General features: G+C 39.6%; 3 protein-coding genes across 3 annotated transcripts; all 3 read right to left on the bottom strand.

Annotated features, from left to right (window-relative positions):
* Positions 1-6494: 6494 nt before the first annotated feature.
* fam89b (family with sequence similarity 89 member B) lies at positions 6495-9800 on the bottom strand. The gene is made up of 2 exons (XM_084729913.1): positions 9077-9800; positions 6495-7716 (listed from the first exon to the last, which is right to left on the bottom strand). The coding sequence occupies exons 1-2, from the start codon at positions 9332-9334 to the stop codon at positions 7429-7431; spliced, it is 546 nt and encodes a 181-aa protein (XP_084586039.1). The 5' UTR covers positions 9335-9800; the 3' UTR covers positions 6495-7428.
* A 2438-nt stretch (positions 9801-12238) lies between these two features.
* znrd2 (zinc ribbon domain containing 2) lies at positions 12239-14681 on the bottom strand. The gene is made up of 4 exons (XM_084730368.1): positions 14601-14681; positions 13982-14133; positions 13794-13878; positions 12239-12885 (listed from the first exon to the last, which is right to left on the bottom strand). Exons 1-4 carry the CDS (start codon positions 14614-14616, stop codon positions 12452-12454), a joined length of 687 nt encoding a protein of 228 aa, XP_084586494.1. The 5' UTR covers positions 14617-14681; the 3' UTR covers positions 12239-12451.
* A 960-nt stretch (positions 14682-15641) lies between these two features.
* LOC146319307 (E3 ubiquitin/ISG15 ligase TRIM25-like) lies at positions 15642-17865 on the bottom strand. Its single transcript, XM_084729914.1, has one exon. It carries the CDS (start codon positions 17798-17800, stop codon positions 16142-16144), a length of 1659 nt encoding a protein of 552 aa, XP_084586040.1. The 5' UTR covers positions 17801-17865; the 3' UTR covers positions 15642-16141.
* Positions 17866-19465: the final 1600 nt, after the last annotated feature.

A 19465-nucleotide genomic window follows, 5' to 3' on the forward strand; every position in this document is an offset into this window, starting at 1 on the left:
TCCCTCCTTCCCCTCAGTGACAGCGGAGAGACAGGCAGAGAGTGAGACAGGATATGCAAAGAGTGTCTGCTGGTGATGCAGCAGTATGCAAAGGTCTTTATCTGAGCGGCCGTGTGTGAAGACACTGAGGTAACAGTCTGCAGTCATACAGCAGACTTTGATCCTCACTGTCTATGTCACTGGAACAGGCTTATCTTGACAATTACTCTTTCACTTAATCAGCTCTGCAAAAAAAAAAAAAAACCCTGCAGGATACAACGCTCATATACTCTACACTCTGAAAAATAAGGGTTCCTAAAGGGTTCTTCCTGAGAGAGGCTGAGGTTCTACTCAAGGTACTCTCAAGGGTCAAGGGTTCTTGGTAAGACTAGGGATTCCATCAGGAACCGTTTCATCCGAAGAACCCCTGAGTGGATTCTACACGAAACCCCTGGAACGTAAAAGGATTTTTGGTAGAACTCCCTCAGTGGGTTCTAGATGAAGCCCCTGGAACATAATATAGTTCCCGGCAGAACTTCCTGGGTGACCTTTTAGATGAAATTCTCAGAATATAAAAAGGTTCTTGGCAGGACCACCTATAGGTGGGTTCTAGATGAAACCCTTGGAATATAAAAGAGTTATTGGTAGAACTCTCTCTGTGGGTTCTAGATGAATCCCTTGGAATATAAAAATGTTCTTGCCAGATCTCCTTCAGTGGCTTCTAGTTGAAACCCTTGGAATATAAAAAGGTTATTTGTAGAACCCCCTGGGTGGGTTGTAGATGAAACCCCTGGAATATAAAAAACGGGTCAAGGCAGAACCCCTTCGGTGGGTTCTAGATGACACCCTTGGAAAACAAAAGGGTTCTCAGAAGAAAGGATTTATGGTAAAACACCCTGGGAGGGTTCTTGTCGGCACCCTTAGAAGGCGGAAAGGTTCTGGATAGAATCCCTGAGATGGCTCTCATTGGAACCATTACACCACTGAGGCGTTCTCTACAGGAGGACCTCTCATAGGTCTTTTCCACCAACACAGAACCAGCCTTGTTCTGGTTCAAGCATCTAATTCTGAACCATTCAGAGCATTTCCACTAGAAATAAATTGGTTTGGAATCCACAAGGTTGGTTCCTAATTGGAACCAAAAAAATAGCAGGTTTTCCTTCAGAACTTAAGTTGGCATCTCATATTCTACAAGTGGTGCTGCATTCTGCAATGTTCTCTGGTTCTGCTCAAGACTGATGAAAACACCAGCTGGTTCACTAGATAGCATCAATGTTCCAAGGATCTTGAACAGAACCAGTTCCAGAACCAGAGCTCATTTGGTGGAAAAGGCCATCATCTTAGGTATAATCCTATGCTGGATTCTAAGTAGAACCCTCTGGAAGGGTTCCAAGTGCAACCTTTATAAAAGGTTCCTCCAGGAACCAAAAAGGGTTCTCCTATGAGGACAAGCCAAAGAACCCTATAAGATGCTATAATTAGCACTTTAAAAAAAAAAAAAAAAAAAAAGAGTGTAGTCCAGACACTTTAACTCCTTACACAAACTGCAACATAAACAAACGTTTGGGTCCTCAGTGTGTTCTGAGTAAAAAAAGAAAATCCTTAAGGAATCATATGAAGGGAACGTTTTTAGTGCTTCTTCTGTGAGGAAAAAAAGGGTGAACTTCATACAAATTATAACAGAAAATCTGACAAACGTGTGTGGTTATGTCATGTAGTGCCTTTGCTAATAACCATGCTGTCATTTATGCAAGAACCACTGCTGTGGCATGAAACACATTAGAACCATTGTTTGTTTAAAAACTGAGCTCATAGTTAGAACTCCAGTCACTTCCTGACTTTTAGTTGCGTCATCCAGCGTTCTCCAGAAAAGTGTGTTTCAACTACAGAGGGATAGTTTCCATGGAGAGGGCCAGTCAGTGTCTCTCTCTGTGTGTGTGTGTGTGTGTGTGTGTGTGTGTTCAGGCTGGGTCAAGGCACTGGGATTTTCCTCAGTGAGAGCAGGAGTGTATTTTTAGGTGGGATGGATGGATGGACGGAGGCAGCTGGGGTGGAGGAGTGAGTGCAGGGCGGCAGCAGGGGAACAACTCTCCCATGAGTCAGAGTTGGTCTAATATTACACTGTAGGTCCAATATTCAGAGGTGCGTTCGTACCTACAGCTCCCTTCATTTTCAAACACACTTCCATGTAAACAGATCTCTGTACAGAGACTTTACACCACATTTTATGCTTCCAACAAAGACTTTTGTACTGTGGCATATATGTCTTTTCCTGTGCTGGTTTCTTGCCTTGGTGGAACTGAATTCTCACCTTTGTTTCTTTTGTCAACTTGGAGGTATTTCCTCTCATGAAAGACCAATCTCATCACTGGCAATCACCTCCCTGCGGTGTTCCCATGTTCGAAAAAAAAAAAAAAATGCATCAAGTGCCCTCTAGGTTGCCCCTCCAGTGAGGACAACATGATGAAATGTCCTCTATGGTGCCCTCTCAGTGAAGAAAATGAATTGAAGTGCCCTCTAAGGTGCCTTTCAGTGGAGAAAAGATGATGATGTGTCTTATAGGGCAGTGTTTCTGAGGCACACTGGTGTGCCGTGAGGCAAGTCCAGCTTTACCTTGGGATTTTGCAACAACCATACACTATTATTGCAATATAATAAGTTCTGAATGACTTTGGAAATTACTACACGCACCAATTTCCGAATACAGACACAAATCCTTTAAAAACCCTGCGTCTAAGTGAACCCCAGTTTTAGCTGCACAGTTGCCAGATGGCAGGAATTATTGGTGTGAAACATCAGAGGCGCTGATTGATGACGCCTAATTTTTTCCCATCCACACTCTGGGAACCTCTGATTGGCTGGTAGGCTAGTTGTTGCTGCTGTTGGTCAGGTAGGTTATCATAAAAATTTTAAATCTGGCAAAGACGCTGAAAAGCATTTTTCTTACCATCAAACCATTATGACATCTTTATTTTGAAAGGGGTCAGTGCTGTTTTCACTGGTAATGATGAACTGTATCTTCTATATTAAACTGTAACTGTATTCACTCACTGCTGTACATCCATGTTGCTGGTATCTTTTTTCGTCTACTTTTGCTGCTACTATCATTGCAACCTGTATGCAGCATGCATGGTACACTGTAAAACATTAGGTTTTGGACATTACCAACAAAATATTAGCCCACAATTCTCCACATATCAGTTCAGGAAGGGTGATCTATATAGAACACTTCTGATCATTCCCTTATTAGAGGTTTGGCCATTATTAGGACCTTATATCAGTTGTGTCAGCCTGATCAATTTCTCATTTTGCATGGATATGAAAACAGCAGTGCCTTGAGATTTTGGCTTGGCCATTGGTGGACAAAAAGGCACAAAAAGGCTGGAAACCACTGCTCAAGGGTCCCCTTCCAATGGAGAAAGCATGATGAAGTGTCCTCTAGGCTGCGCTTTGAGTGGGCAAAACATAAGAATGTGTCCTCTAGCATGCTATTCTGCAATAAAGTACCCTCTAGAGTGCCCTTTCAATAGAGAAAACACAATGAAGTGTGCCATTTCAGTGGAGAAAATGTGATGTAAGGCCTCCTAAGGGGAGAAAACTTGATGCAGTGGACTAATAGGTATCCTTAAAATGGAGAAAATGCGATGCAGGGCCAGAGGGTCCCCTTCCAGTGTAGAAGACATGATTTAGTGCCCTCTAGATTGCCCTTCAAGTGGCAAAAAATGCAATAAAGTGCCCTCAATGGTGCCCTTCCAGTGTAAACATGATGCAGTGCTCTACATGCTAGAAAAGTAGTTGGCCTCTCTGTGCCTCTAAAGTTAAATAGTTAATAGTTCCCTGTGTGTTTTTATTACAGATGTGTTGTAGTTATACTCATAATATAGTAATGCATTTTAGCCACGGTTTGGATTTGTTTTACCATAAATGCACCATGACTTGACGCTGGTGCCCTTTTTATTTTATATTTTTTGCTCCTGCCTCTCAGACGGTCCACCACTGTTTAAACCAAACACAAACCTGTGTATAGTTACACAAAACTGTCAACAGGGTCCTTCCTGGTGTTGTTTGTCACCCTGCTGGAATTTCATTCTCATATAATTTTTTCAACATGGGGGCATTTCCTCACATGAAGGGCTGATCTCGCCATTCATTGTGTCGCAGCTCCCCCACTAACACCTCATTGTCCTTCCCAGCTCTCCCTGCTGACATCCACCGCTCTGACTTCCAGTCTTATGTCTATTTATTTAAATAATCACTCGCTGTGGCACACTGACAATACTTACAGTAACTGCATGGTGTGATAATAGCAGCGACAGCCAATGGAAAGACAATAAAAAAAACAAAGAGGGGCAGAGAAAGAAAAAATTAGACACACAGGTGTGAAGAAAGAATAAGCGAGCAGTCAGACGTCATTTACATTTAGCTGATAATCCACGCCACAAAACTATGTCCTGATGAGGAGATGAGAGCACACAGACAGAGAGACAGACAGGCAGATAGTTTCTAACAATAACCACAACATATGTTGATTATAAATAGACAACAGCATGAGACTTTCTTCTCAAACGTCACTCCCCTTCATTCCTGCTCTGTCCACAGCAAATGGTTTTTCCTCACTCCGCTGCTTTCAGCCTGACCTCAGAGGAGGAGGAGGCCCGCAGGACTGACTGGAGACAGTGTGTCCCCTGTTGGTCATGATTTGCAATATCATCCTCTGATTAACTTTATTTCAAATACTGAAATAGCACGCTCATCTGTGTTAAACACTGCTGTTTTATTTTATGATTTAGATAAAATAAGTTTAATTTGCTGTATTTTCAGAGTTATTTGACTGTCTTGAAAAGTGTGATACTCTGTCTGATAGGCATTTTAATCCAAGGCTATTTAAACATTTCCACTACAAAAAAAAAAAGACCACAAAGAGATAGAAAACTACAAAAAGATAGATAACAACTACTAAAGACATGCAAGTCGATGACAGCTGGTGTCATTTGAATGCTACCTATGAGCAGTTAATGACTATTTAATGTTTTTAGCTTGTTTTAGCATGTTGTCCTGTGAGAAAAGGAACATTTCCTATAATTTGCTATTTTTTTCTCAGGTGTTGTTATGAGTTAGGACCATTGAAATCTCAAGATGACACAAAATGTATTTCAGTATATGGGCCTATATATAACTTTATTAATCTCAGTGCCTCACTGAGATTAAAAATGTTTTACAGGAGTGTCCTGACCGAGACAGAAGAAGGGGCATAAAACACTACAAAATTTCATTTATTGTAAATTAAGATTTATAAATGACAGAATAACAAGTTACATATAATTTTCATTTATTTCTCCTCATATTTGAGTCAGAAAAATGTGTTAAACACTCAAAGAATTAAAGAGAATACAGATTATTGATTAACAGCACTTCTGTTCTTCAGTCAAGATGCTAAACGGCAGAGAATAACGAGTGATAAAGGAGATTATTTTACTCAGATTACAAACGGGGGAGTCTGATGAGTCTGGAACCTTGTTTCATCCCACACTCGTGTTCATAGATGTCACAATAATATTTCATCAACTTCAGTGGCAATAAAGCAGCATGTAGATTATGCAATGATGAGCAAGAAGCTGATAACATCTGGTCTCACTAGTTTCTGTCTCGATTTTTCGTTTCTTTTTTAGTTTAACACACAATAAACAGCAAATTTATCTGCCAGGTAGAGCAGGTTTAGCAGCCAGTCAACAGCATGTATTGATTTGTGTTCATCTGATTGGCCCACAGCCAGAAAAACAACAACAACTGTATGGTATGGTATGGTATTTACCTGTCAGTGTTGTGTGTAATCATCACTCACCATAAGTTTACCTAAATAGCCCTGTCATATAGAGCAGGTCTATTTAATTATTTTTTCTCAAAAGGGTCAGATTAGAAAGAAGTAACATGCCAAGAGGCCGGATGTTTACATTTCCTTTGTCTGGCCTGTAAACCTGGGTTGTAAAGTTGATTTAAAAAAGCACCTTTTTGGTTTTTTTCACCACTTTAGTTTTCACGGTTAGAAAAGAAGCACTGTATCCAAAAGACACGAAAAAAAAAGCGATGCACCTTTGTAATCCTAGATTGTAAGTATAGTTTGTTGTTTCAGTAACAACAATGTTGCATTTAACATCTCTTTTCATTTAGAATTTGGCTCTCTTTAACTAAATTTCCCTCTGCTTTAACACCCTGAGTTAGAACTAAAAGTAATAAAGTGAATCAGCTAATAAGTCTGCTAATAAAATAATGATCTTCTAATAAACAATGTAAACACCTGCCAACTCACCTTTCCTAAGTCCCGCCCCCTTTTCGCTCTGTGATCCAATAGCAGTTGAGCCAACTTGGTACCTCAGTCAGCTTTCTCCTTTTTCCTGAAAAAGTGGTATATAGGGTAACAAATTAAGTTAGCTAACAGTAGCCAGTCACTAGTCAAGTAGCTGGCTAACGTTAGCAAAACGCTAGCAAACTAGCTAGCTAAAAACACACTAGCTACCAACACTAGCTGAGTTAAGATATGAATGCATGTTACTCAGGATGACCAGACTTGCTGAGCAGTTGTCTTGAATCCTGTCCTGTTGGCCCTGAAAATAAATTAGTCTGTGGTAACAGATAATATGAACAAGCTAAAACAACAGCTGCCTGTATCAAATTACTTTTAATTATGCAGGCTATATTATTTAAAATATCCTGTAAGAATACTGTTGATGTGTTTCACAGTCTTGCACTGATTGGGCTACAGACTGAAGATAGATTTCTGCCATTTCTTTATTCTACTATCTATTTTATCAATGAACTGTATTTTTTATGTTATTATTAACTGTTCTGTCCTTGATGCTTTGGCGATATTGTTTATATGACATTCATGCCAATAAAGTTAAATAGAAATTGAATTAAATTGATGTCTCCCATTCTCATGTCAGCCTCATGTCACTTTTACAGTTCCCCCCTAAGTCCAGGAAACAGGAAAGGAGAAAGTGGACCAAGGTACCGAGGTCGCTCAGCTGTTATAGGAACACATTAGGAAGGGTCGGCTGAACAGGCCTGATGTAGTGTGTGTGGGGAGATAACAAGTAGAACAACAAAAAGTATAAAAATAGGTGTAAGTCACTTCATGCTTCTTGAACTTATCAGATTGCTACACATGAGCACTGAAGCCAAATATCAAACCTGATATTATGATGCAGTGGAGCGAAATCCTGCAAATGTAAATGCATGCATCTGTAAAGGCCACATAAGCGTTTCCAAAAGCACGTCTAATGGCATCAATGGAATGTCAAATTAAGGTATTTTTGGTCGACAAAAGTGTCTGAATGTAGAATGTAAGACTGTATACTGGATGTAATGTCTGCAGGACAGATGCATGACATATAAACAAGTGTAACAGGACAGTAAGAGACACGGTGCATGGAGCGGGTGTCTGTGTCTTCATCAGGGAATATGAAAGGACTCCTTGATCCACTGGTCCCTGGAGTTGCTGCTGGGTGGGGGCAGAGACAAGGACGAAGAGGAAGAAAGAGACTGTGAGAGAGCTCCTCCTGTCTCCTCCTCATCATCCTCCTCCTCCACTTCATCATCTTCCTCCTCGTCCTCAGAGTATCCGTTATCGGCGCTGAACGAGGCCTCGGACAGGAGCGAGGAGCCCTTGTACTCCTGGATGGCCTCGCGGAGGGACCACAGCTGGCACAGCAGAGACATGTCGAGCTGACGCAGACCGACCTGGCGACCGCAAACACAAAACATTTGCTCTGCCCGTCAAAGATTACACAACAAATGAGAAAACTGTGAGTTCATTTTCGAACTCAGAAATAGTTTGACATAATAATAATCGGTCTTATAATAATAATAATAATAATAATAAAATTGAACCATTACTTTCTCTTTCACTGATGAGATGTGGTTTAAACTATTAAGTGGATATCGACAGAATTAACTCATCAAACTTTTTTGTCACCAAACCCAAGTGATAGTATATTTTCGAAACATAGATTTGATATGCTTTGGTTTACTTTTTAAATGTTTGCAATGGCTGTACTTTACATTTTGTGAATTGAAAGCACTTCAGCTATACTGAAAGCTGCACTTTAGGCATACTTAAATACATTCAAGACATATACACATATTGCTCACATATTTTTGGGTACTCTCACCTTCCAAAATAGTGCATGAGTGTTAAAACATACTTAGAGCCTAGAGTCTCAAACTGGGGTGTGAATACCACTGGTGGCACATGGGCTCCCGCTAGTGGTATGTGGAGGAATGTCTGAACTATGACATATACAATAAATTAATTTAAAAACACATAATACTATCAAAATACTACAAAATTCTAAATAAAAATACATAAAATATGAGATTACTGAAATGTAATTTAAAATAAGTTTTGTTTTTCCTGTGTTTTTGTGTCAGTATCAGCCTGCTATGTAGTCACAATCACGCATGTAGCGTGTGCACGTCCTCCATGATTACTGGTTGTTATGAGCTTAACTGTGAGGGCGAAAAAGTAAGCAGAGGTAAAATGAAGAGACTTATGATGAATGCTTCAAAACCACCACAATCATGGCTCCAAACTTGAACTATTATGAAGAGAGGTGCAGATCAGGAGGAGAATATTTGTTTTCATATTAAATTAATCACCAACTATTTTGATAATAATAATAATAAAAATTAAATTTTCTATGACAGTAAATCTTTGGGTTGTGGGCAAAACAAGACATTGGAGGATGTCATCTTGTGCTTTGGGAATAGTTTATTTTAACATTATTCGCTATTTTCTGACATTTACAGACAAACAACTATTGATTGATCAGTCAAGAATGTATAATCGACAGATTATTAGTTGCAGCCCTAAGTGACAAAAATATCAATCATGGTATTTTATGTTGTTTTTTGTGCGCTATTATTTCATACAATGAGACACAAATTTTGAAAGCTTGAACAGTCACTTTCTTTGTTTTTTTTTTTGTCCCAGGTTGAATGTGCCCCCCTGACAGAACTGACCCCAGCCTGCCCCCCCTGCCCCCCCCCCCCTGTATAAACCTGCTCTAGAACCGCCCCTGGCACCAGCAGACCGCCTCACCATCTCTTTGCGCAGCAGAGCCAGAGCCGCGTCCAGTCCGCCAGGTTTGCCGTGACCGCGCAGCGCGTCCCCGCCGCCCCGGCTGATGTCGGCCTGGATGCGCGCTCTCTTGCTGTGCACCTTCTCGATGTCCCGCCACGATCCGCCGCTGGAGTTCAGGATGCCGCTCAGGCCTCTGGGGAGCGGCGGCAGACCCTCCGCCGAGAAGACGCCGCCCACCGGACAGTCCGCCGGGCTGCCCCGACTCCCGTTCATCATCACTGCTGCACAGACAGAGGACAGGTCGCTCGGCTGGAGACGCGACGCAACAGTTTCTGCATGGATCACTTTGACAGACGCAGTCAGTCCAGTGCGTTGTGCTGTCTCACCTCCACCCAAAGCTGCCGTTTTCTTCTCTCCCAGCAGCAGAACGGAGCGGCGTCCAGCGCACAATCCGGTCAGTGCATGCCTGTTTTCTGGATGTGGTCCGGCCGCAGGAGAAGCAGTAAAGCCCGGGTTAATGTCAGGCTTCCTGCCTTTGTTTTGTTTCCTCTCCTTTGTGTGGGAGAGTTCACAGACTGACAGCCCGCAGCTCCGCCCGGCGTGACCGAGACACGCCCCAACACCGTCTCTGAGGACTTTCTTTTAATTATAGAGAATATTTGTTTTGGACATGAAGCATGGCAACACCACACTGTGTAACATTTATAATCAAACTTCACAATGAAATTATTTCAAACAGAAAATATTCACTCATCCAAAAACATATATCAGTATTGACACAGTAATAAGACAAAAAAAAACATGTAAAGCAGGGGAGACTCATTTTATTATGAACCCTGCATTCACAATGATGATAAGGGATGTTTTAGGAAAAATAAGTCTAATTTCAACAAAATTTCTCTTTCTTGTTCGTTGTTGTATCCCTTGATTTGCGGGATTCACCAGTGTATTCTTATTTTTGCTCATCTCTCAGGTAAGAGAAAATTTTACCAGTGGTCCAGAGTACTTTTAATAGAAAAACATCACAAATTGTTTGTCCTACCCAGGGAAACATGTTTAAAGAATATTTGTAGTAATTATTGTGTATTTATAGTTGTTTATTAGAATTATGATTAAAAGATCTACTTATATATTAAAATATTCAGTGCTGACCCCAATAAGTTTTTTTTGTTTTCCTTTCAAACTGTATTCTGGTCCGACACTAATGTCTGCTCTGCAGTTTTTTACATGATGAAGTCCAGAGAAGAGAGAACTTCAGTGTGTGTTAAGTCTTTTTCAAGCAGCATAAATACATAAGTTTTACACAGAAATGCAATTTACATGTTTGTAGGTACTTCAAAACATGGAAACAAAAAACGCAAATCCCCATGTTAAGTCATAATTACGAGCCACCAAGTTATAACTGAGATGAAAAAAGGCCATAAGTATAAGATAAAAAGTCAAAAATGAGATAAGAAGACATAATTGAGGTAAAGGTGGAAAATATTAGATAAAAGTCAATTACAAGAAAAGTTAAGCCAAGTTGACTTCATGATTAAAAAAAGTCGCAATTATGAGAAAAAACAAAACAAAATTATAAGTCTTTATGATATAAAAAACATTTTTTAATGTTCAATTTCAAATCAGAATCCTGACTCATCTAATAAGTTTGACATTGTAATATTTTTGTCTTTGAATCTATTAATTATGACCTACCTTACTGTTGGAAATGGGCTTCCACATAAAACGGTAGCCTACTTATTTAAATACAGCATTTCTCAATTAATAAACTTTATGGTCCTTTTTTTTTTTTTTTTTTTTTGCATTTGGCGCCCTCTTGTGGGAAAAAACAAACTGCAGGACTCCTGAACAGGCAAAGCTTTATTCAGGTACGTAATTAGAAAACTCTAACTGCCTTGAACAACACTGAAGCTGGCTTTTAATATCTAATATGAAGTGCCGTCTATTGATGTACAATGCACAGTTTATTTGCTCCAGATGTTTTAACGAATAAAGAATTATGAGTCTGACTCCTGAATGTCGCCCTGTCCCTGTCTCATTTGAGCATCACTGAATCACGTGAACATCATCGTCATCATCATCACCATTATCATGTATCAAATATATTTACAATGAAATCCTCAGAACTGGAAGCACACAGTGACAATCTTTGCATCACCAGAGGGTCAGAGACAACAGAAACCTGTCTGAGCATCAAACTGAACAGCAAAAAAAAAAAAAAAAATGCACCAGTGATGTGTTCAACCATAGCTGCACAGTACCAGTCAAAAGTTTGGACACACCTTCTCTTTAAATGTATTTTCTTTATTTTTTTATTATTTCACTACATTGTTCATTGACACTGCAGAAATCGGAACTATGAAATTATATGGAATTATGCAGTAAGCAAAAAAAAAAAAGTGAAAAGGAAAAATGTATTTTACATTTTAGATTCTCACACTGTTTTTCATTGTTATTAAATCTTTTGCAGGAGATCGTGTGCGAGTCTTTTTACTTTTTGTTGTCACCCTAAGTCTTCTCCTACACACGTCAACATACAAGTGTGTAAAAGTTTTACGCTCTTTGATATTTTAGATTCTTCAGAGCCACCTTTTGCTCTTATAACAGCTTCACACACTGTTGGTATAATTTGAAACATTTCTTATAGAAAATAAAAAATAATGAGTGAGAAATCTGTCCAAACTTTTGACTGTTACTGCAGAGGATTTTACATTAATATTGATGATGACTGTGTATTTAGAAGTGTTCAGCTCTTATTCATTCATTATCATAACTTACAAATTGCAGGAAAAAAAACAAAAAAAAAGACAGATGTTCAAACATTTGTACTTCAGCATATTATGAAACCATGTAACATACTTCTGCCAGCCATATAAGTACGGTAAAGGGACAGTTCACCCCAAAATCAAAGACACACAACAGTTACTCAAGATGATCACAGATCTTGTTCTGAGCAGTTTGTTGTTGAACTATTTTCTTTTTACTGTAAATTAAAAAATAAAAAATAAAAAAAAAAGTTCCTCAGTGAAACTGCTCACAACAGGGTCTGTGGATTATCTTGGATAATCAGGTCACGATTTCTGGAGACATTGCTGTTGAGTTTTTCAAATGTCAAGTGCCATCTAGTTCCATTATATTATATTCAAGAGAAGGCAGACTGGTATCAAATTGGTACCAAACCTCAGCAGCTCACACCACAACAATCTAAATGGATAAGAGGAAAATATATATTTTGGAGTGAACTGTCATTTCACTGAAGAGAAACTTTTGACATTTTAATCCTATTTCAAGTGCATTTTCTTGACCAATTTTAAATGCAGCCAAAGAGAGATGCTGCAAAGCAGCGAACCAGAGTCAGTGCTCCTGGATAGAGGTGTTCCTGTTTAACCATGGTTACTGGCTGAGCTCCCTGAGGGTGCGCAGTGAGGTGGCACAGCTGGTGATGAGGCTGCAGAGCTGGATACTTGCCTCCAGGGAGGCAGAGCTCTGTAGCTGGGTAGTGGCCCAGCGAAGTTTGGTGAGAACAGCCTCCTCGGCATCTTGCAACACAGGCTGGATGGCGGCGCTCTGCGAACTAACTACAGGTCGAGTGGGTGCGAGGGCTGTGGTGGACGCAGGAGCTGGGGGAGTAGGGACAGCAACAGGAGGCAGGGCAGCTCTCCCCCCTGCTGCGGCCCCCTCACAGTGCTCCGGTCTGGGCACTGACACACTTGTCTGACTGCTGCTGCTGGGGCCTCCATTGAGTTCATGGGCCTGGGACGGTGCAGGAGACTGAGCTGCGAGCTGTCTCTCTCTCACCTGAGACAACGCTGCTTGAGCATTCAGAGCTGAGACGAGTGGACAGAAGGAAAGGAAGGAGACATAGGAACAAGCACACATAAAATATACAATCAGTGTGTAATTCTTTTTAAAGTAACTCATTACATTACAAGAATACTACCATTAAAAAATAACATGTTACACAACAGCGTTACCCAATGAGAAAAGTAACTTGTTAGAGTACTTTTGAGTTACCAAAATGAAAACCACCTCCTTGCACATGTTGGTTATATTGTCCTGATGATCTGACAGCAAACTGGGTAGAGGCAAATTACAATACTGCCTCTATGAAACCAACCACAGCCCCATATAACCTATAGCAGCCATTCTCAATGACTGGACCGTGGCCTGCTGGAGCACCATCTAGTGTTCCCCAGAGGCAGTGGTGCTGCTAAATGAGATCATTAAATTAAATTTAAATTTAAAAAATGGGGGTAATTTACAAAACTAGTTATTTTCATATTGAAATGTATTCAGTAATTCACAGAAATTGTCTCTCTGGTTTACTCTTTCAAAATGCATGTTTCGTGGTCAGTTCTTCTGATGAGATTTCTAAGGCTAAAAAGACTCTCCACAGCCACACTGAATGGTGATGGAGTATTTATCGATAGAAAGATTTGATCATAGGGAATTTGTTCAATACAACCATACAACCTGTCTTTCCTCAGTCCCAAATACAAAAAAGGTGACAGGTGCAGGCTGTGGTGATTCTTGCAGTGGGGGGAAGAGAGTAAAATTGTGACAGAAATGGAATGCTTATTTATTTATCACATAAATATTGGTATCAGTAAATACTGGATGTGTTACGTGACAGAAAGAAAACAATGTGAAGATGCTACAGAAGACACAAGAGAAGAGAAAGCTGGTGTATTCATTACTAATGTGCATTGAATGCGAGAGTATATGTTGTGTATACCAGGGTTGTCCTTGTCAACATCAGAGTCCAGCTCCTGACATGAGACGCAATAGTTTTTCTGTTGTTTGTCCTGGAGAAGAATTGTCTACAAAACACAAAAACTTATTTCAGCACCACATCTTCACCTTTCATACATTATTAAAGGGCGCCAGCACCACAAACGCAACATGAACGTGCACTTCGCTCACCCCACACGCATCACAGCACTCTCCCAGCATCTTGTATCCTTTGAGCAGGTAGTCTCCCATCAGTTTGCTGATTTTGTCTTGTCGCTCCCTGCGAGCCTGGATCACCTTCATCTCTGCCTCTGTTGGAGGCTCCCACTCAAAGTCTTCATCATCTGGAGTCAGTAACAAAGTGCTCATTTAATGTAACTACACAGAAACCGCAGTGCACGATTATCCTCATAAAATCCAGTGCTTCTGCTCTGACACTACTTATAAACAGTTCTTAGCAGTGCTATAACGCGATGTCTCTCTGTACTAGCAGGTTGCTGACTTTATTAACTCGATTAGACAATACTTTTTCACTTAACATAAGATTTAAACAACTCTTTAGTTAACGTTGTGTCGATTTTAAACGTGATTAGCACTGCCGCAGTGCTCTGCAAAACATGATGATAAGCTAGCTGCTAGCTAGCAAACCAGCCGGGCTAACGTCAGATAACGGTCATCTAACGGTTGTTAGTGAAAGTAAAACTCTAGAATCACTGCCTACATGCGCGACAAACCAGTCCTTTCTCACCAGTAAAGGTCAACGAGACAAATGTCAAAGTTAGCTTGATTATAAGCTCAGAAGTTGACAAACCTCCATTCAGAGCCATGTTGCTTCAGCCAGTGCTACACGTTGTGCGTGATGACGTCAGGGTCGTCAAATGTCGTCTTCCACTTCTTCTTCGTTTGACAGCAGTTAGTAGGCATTACTGCCTCCCACTGGAATATAGTCCTCGCTTTCTGTTGTGTGTTTTTTAAAATCTTTTATTGGAACCTCCAAATTTACGATTATAAAACTTATAAAACTAAAAGAATACACACTACATACGAGGTATTTACACAGAAAAAAAGGAAATTAACATAGATTAAACAGAAGAAGTAACCATTACAAATAAACTGTAAGGAATTGCTGTAAGGATTACAGCTTAAGACATTTCATCATGAGGTCAACTTCTACTCCTACATAGAGATCTTTGACACATTTTAATTTAATTAATTATGTGTAATAGATGTGCAATCCTATGTAATATGGGTGCAATTTAATAGATAAGATAAGATAAAATAAAATATTCCTTTATTAGTCCAACAACAGGGAAACACAACAGCTGCAAACTGGGCGGCAAAAATATAAACAAGCATCAATTAGAAAATAATTAATGAGGTATAAGAATATAAGCAATATAAGAAATGAGCAATTCAAAAATAGGAACAATATAAACAGGGGAAATATAAAAATAGGAACAGTGTGTACAATATAAACAGAGTCAACAGTTGACTTTATGCCATTTCACAGAGGGAATACTGATATTGCAGATAGAGTACTGGAAATGCCTTTACTACAGAGTTTAAATTTTTAATGTGTAGAATCGTTTAATGATTGTTCTGTTTCTGGTAAAAAAAAAATTACCCATCACAGTTCCTCTTGTTTGTCTGTTATTATTATTATAATTATAATTATTATTATTATTATTATTATTATTATTATTATTATTATTTTAAACAGTCTGATTGAAGAAGATACTGTGACAGGGAAAGAGAGAATATGAGCTTTTTGTGAATCCTTAAAGAAGAGCTGTTCTATAAAAATGAAGACAAGTCAATTACTCTTTATATATATATTAATTTATTTATAGGGTTAACATAGACATTTCATAAATATGCAATATACAAATCATTTTCATGAAGATACAATACAACAAGTTGTCAGTCTATTATTCATTCAGCAAATGCTCAAAAAATCCAAATAGATTTATACATTTGACATACATGCATAGATATTTCTGACATGAATAAGCACATTTACTAAATTCAGTTATAAGTTAGAACAAAAACAGATTTTTCATCACTTTTTGCATATGTGATGTTTTTCATGTAGAGAGTATAATGAAAATCTTTAGTAAATATAACATGAGAATAAAATAAATCAACAAGATTGTTTAATCCCATGTTGAAAGTAAATATTTCCTTTTCATTTCACCATCTCGTTAAATTGACTAGAATGAAACAACATGAGATCGAGGGGGGAAAAAAACATCACTTCCTGATTTCAGTATGTGTGACAGTATATGCTGAGCACCACAGACACATGTCAATATACTGTGCAGCAACACAGATGATTCACTCTTAAACTCCTGTCTACTTGAGCTCACAAAACTCTGCAGTGTCTCCAGCAAAGTTTGGAAGCCAAACTCCAGGATAGAGAGGCTGAGTGAACGTGGTCTGGACTCTGTGGAGGAGAGTCATGGTTTCAGAGATGCTGTAGTAAGACAGAGTACCTGCCCTGTGGTCCAGATAAACTCCTACTCTGGAGGACTGAGGGCCTGAGATCAAAGTATAAACATTGTTATGTCTGAATTGATAACTGTCACTATAACAATGTAATGTCCATGATTTATCATTATATCCGAATCCACATTCATCTCTGGTCCCTGTTCTAATATTCTTGTATGCGACTGCTACATCAACCATCCCACTCCACTCCACTTCCCAGTAACAACGTCCAGTCAGACCCTCTGTACTCAGGACCTGCCACCATTGATCAAATCTGTCTGGGTGATTCAAATATGACTGTTCCTTTGACATTAATGTTGCTTTTCTGTTCCCGTCAGACAATGACAAAAGTTTGTGTGCTGTATTTGGATCCAGTGTGATTTGATGAGAATATTTCAGAAATTCAGCTCTGGTTCTGGGCTCTGCTGGTAAAACATCCACTCCAGTCACCACCGATGAGATCTTTGCCCACTCCCCCTCACTCAGAACAGCCTGCAGTTTATCTCTGGCCTCTGACACAGCAGCTGTCACATCCTCAAAAGAGTGCAGAGGATGGAGAGGTAAGTCTTTAGATTCACTCAGACGTGACACAGAGGGGTAGATGTTCAGGAAATGGAGGTGATCATCTGTGTGTTCGAGCTGGTCCAACTCAGTGTCTTTCCTCTGCAGCTCAGTTATCTCCTCCTGCAGCTTCTCTTCAATCTCTTTAACTCGGCTCACTTCAGTTTTCTGCTTGGATCTGATCTCCTGCTTCACTTTAAAGCTTCTCTGTTCAATCAGACGGATCATCTCAATGAAGATCTTCTCACTGTCCTTCACAGCTTCATCAGCAGAATGATTGATGGCCTCCTCCCTCTGCTGAAGCACCCTGACATATTTCTCTCCGTCCTGGACTCTCTGTCGGATGTTTTGGCGACTCACCTCGACCTCTTTCTGCCTCTCAGCCCTTTCTGCTGCAGCAGACACTGTGTCGTGGCCTTTATGATCTTCCATGGAGCAGAGATAACAGATGGCTTTCTGATCAGTGCGACAGAAAATCTTCATCACCTCCTCGTGGCGAGAGCAGATGTTCTCCTGAAGCTTTGAAGTGGCTTCAACCAATGTGTGTTTCTTTAATGGAGCGACATCATAGTGAGGCTGGAGGTGCTGCTCACAATAAGAGGCCATACACACCAGACAGGACTTGAAAGCTTTCAGCTTCCTCCCAGTGCAGTAATCACAGGCCACGTCTCCAGGTCCAGCATAGAAATGATCAGGTGAAGCAGCTTGAAGTCCCCCTTTCTTCAGTTCCTCCACCAACTCTGCAAACATGGTGTTCTTCACCAGGACAGGCCTCGGTGTGAAACTCTGCCTGCACTGAGGGCAGCTCTGTGTTTTCCTCTCACTCTTCTCATCCCAGCAGTCTTTAATGCAGCTCATGCAGTAGCTGTGCCCACAGGGAATAGTCACCGGATCCTTCAGAAGATCCAGACAGATTGAACAGCTCAGTTTTTCACGATCCAGCTGAATCAGTCGCTGTGCCATTTCTCCTCTTGGTTGAATGTCATTAAGTTTCACTTTCTGTTACCAGATAAAAGCTTTGCTCATTTCCTTAATGTTTACCAACAGATCTGTAGCGTATGGACTGTTCAGCTCTTGCATTTCATCACATGGTGTTTACACCACATCTCTAAACTGGTAGATCTGCGAAAGGGGAGGGAACAGGTGTCTGAGGTGACTAGAGTAGGAGGGGCCTATTCTTGCCAGTAAATAATCTCTGGGTGGGGTTTTAAATGTGTGCTTCATTCCAGGAAGAGGAGTGGTTTGACAGTTGCAGTTGCAGTTGCAGTTAAAATGGACTACTACTACTACTACTACTACTACTACCACTAATAATAATAATAATAATAATAATAATAATAATAATTGTCTCAGTGTTTGGTCAGAGGAGCTGCACAGAGAGAATCTAAGGGTTGCAAGATCCATATATAAAGAGACATGAGACAGCATTAAAATGGAATGCGGCTTTTCCTGTCTTCCACACAGGTGCAGGTAATTATGACTATATAAAGCAACATTAGTTTCAGAAAACTAACAACAAAGGAACAATGAATGCAATAAAAAAAAATAAACATTTAAATAAATATAGTTTCCAATAAGTAATTTACCCTGCATGAAAGAATGTAATTACAAACCTCCAAAAGACCTTCCAAAAAAAGTTCAGATACTGTGTAAAACATAAACAAAAACACAATGCAAATGATTTGTAAATACTTTTTGACCTATATTCAATCGAAAACAGTATAAAGACAAGATATTAAATGTTCAGACTGATTAACTTTGTTGGGTTTTCTTTCCCATTCTTGTTTGATAAACAACCTCAGGTGCTCAACAGTACAGGGTCTATGTTGTTGTATTTTGTGCTTCATAACGCACCTTGCTGAAATAAGCCATGACGTTTCTGAAAAAGACGTCGTCTGGATGGCAGCATATGTTGCTGCAAAACCTGTATGTACCTTTCAGCATTAATGGGGCCTCCACAGATGTGACAGTTACCCATGATGCCATGGGCACTAACCATCACAGATGTTGGTTTTTGAACTGGTTTTCTCAAATTTTGTTCACAAAATTATTCAAATCTGTGTTAGTAAATTTGTGACCTAAATTACAAAGAAAAACTTTTTTGTACATAGCAGAAGTTTTTACTTCAGCTCATGAAAGATGGAAGCAAAAACAAAAGTGTTGCCTTTTCTGTTTTTTAGTGTAATTTAGTGTAAAGCTGCAAATCTTTTTAAATCAAGTCTGTTTGATTCATGACCCAAGTCCAAGTCATGTGACTTGAGTTCACATTTCTGCAATTTACTCTGTACAAACACAGGCTATTTTTTATTTTCATCATTTTTTTTTATGAAACAATTCTGTGCATGAAGACCAAAACATATTTGTCTTTTCCTAAATACATTTGTTTTGTTTATATAATACAGAATTACAAACCATATGAAATCAGACCAAATCAATAACTTCAATTCACCCTCAGTCAGGAGAAAAATTGACTGTATTGGTCCATATTCTGTTTTGTAGTCTTCATCTTCACTGAATAAACACTGTTCACCCACCAAAACACAGAACTACATTTAAAAAGTCCCAAACATTTTATTCTCTTAGCAGCAATTCTTCACCTTTATGTAATGCAGTCTTTTCAATAGTACC

Source organism: Lutjanus erythropterus, chromosome 11 (assembly GCF_056507025.1).
Source record: "Lutjanus erythropterus isolate fLutEry1 chromosome 11, fLutEry1.hap2, whole genome shotgun sequence".
Classification (NCBI taxonomy): domain Eukaryota; kingdom Metazoa; phylum Chordata; class Actinopteri; order Lutjaniformes; family Lutjanidae; genus Lutjanus; species Lutjanus erythropterus.

Coding starts and splice junctions, on each gene's coding strand:
- fam89b (XM_084729913.1), bottom strand. CDS start 9,334: ATGATGAACGGGAGTCGGGGCAGCCCGGCGGACTGTCCGGTGGGCGGC. Junction 7,717..9,076: donor CTCTGCTGCGCAAAGAGATG/GTGAGGCGGTCT, acceptor TGCGGTCGCCAG/GTCGGTCTGCGTCAGCTCGA.
- znrd2 (XM_084730368.1), bottom strand. Junction 13,879..13,981: donor AGTGCTGTGATGCGTGTGGG/GTGAGCGAAGTG, acceptor TGTGTTTTGTAG/ACAATTCTTCTCCAGGACAA. Junction 12,886..13,793: donor TGTTGACAAGGACAACCCTG/GTATACACAACA, acceptor CACTCGTCTCAG/CTCTGAATGCTCAAGCAGCG.
- LOC146319307 (XM_084729914.1), bottom strand. CDS start 17,800: ATGGCACAGCGACTGATTCAGCTGGATCGTGAAAAACTGAGCTGTTCA.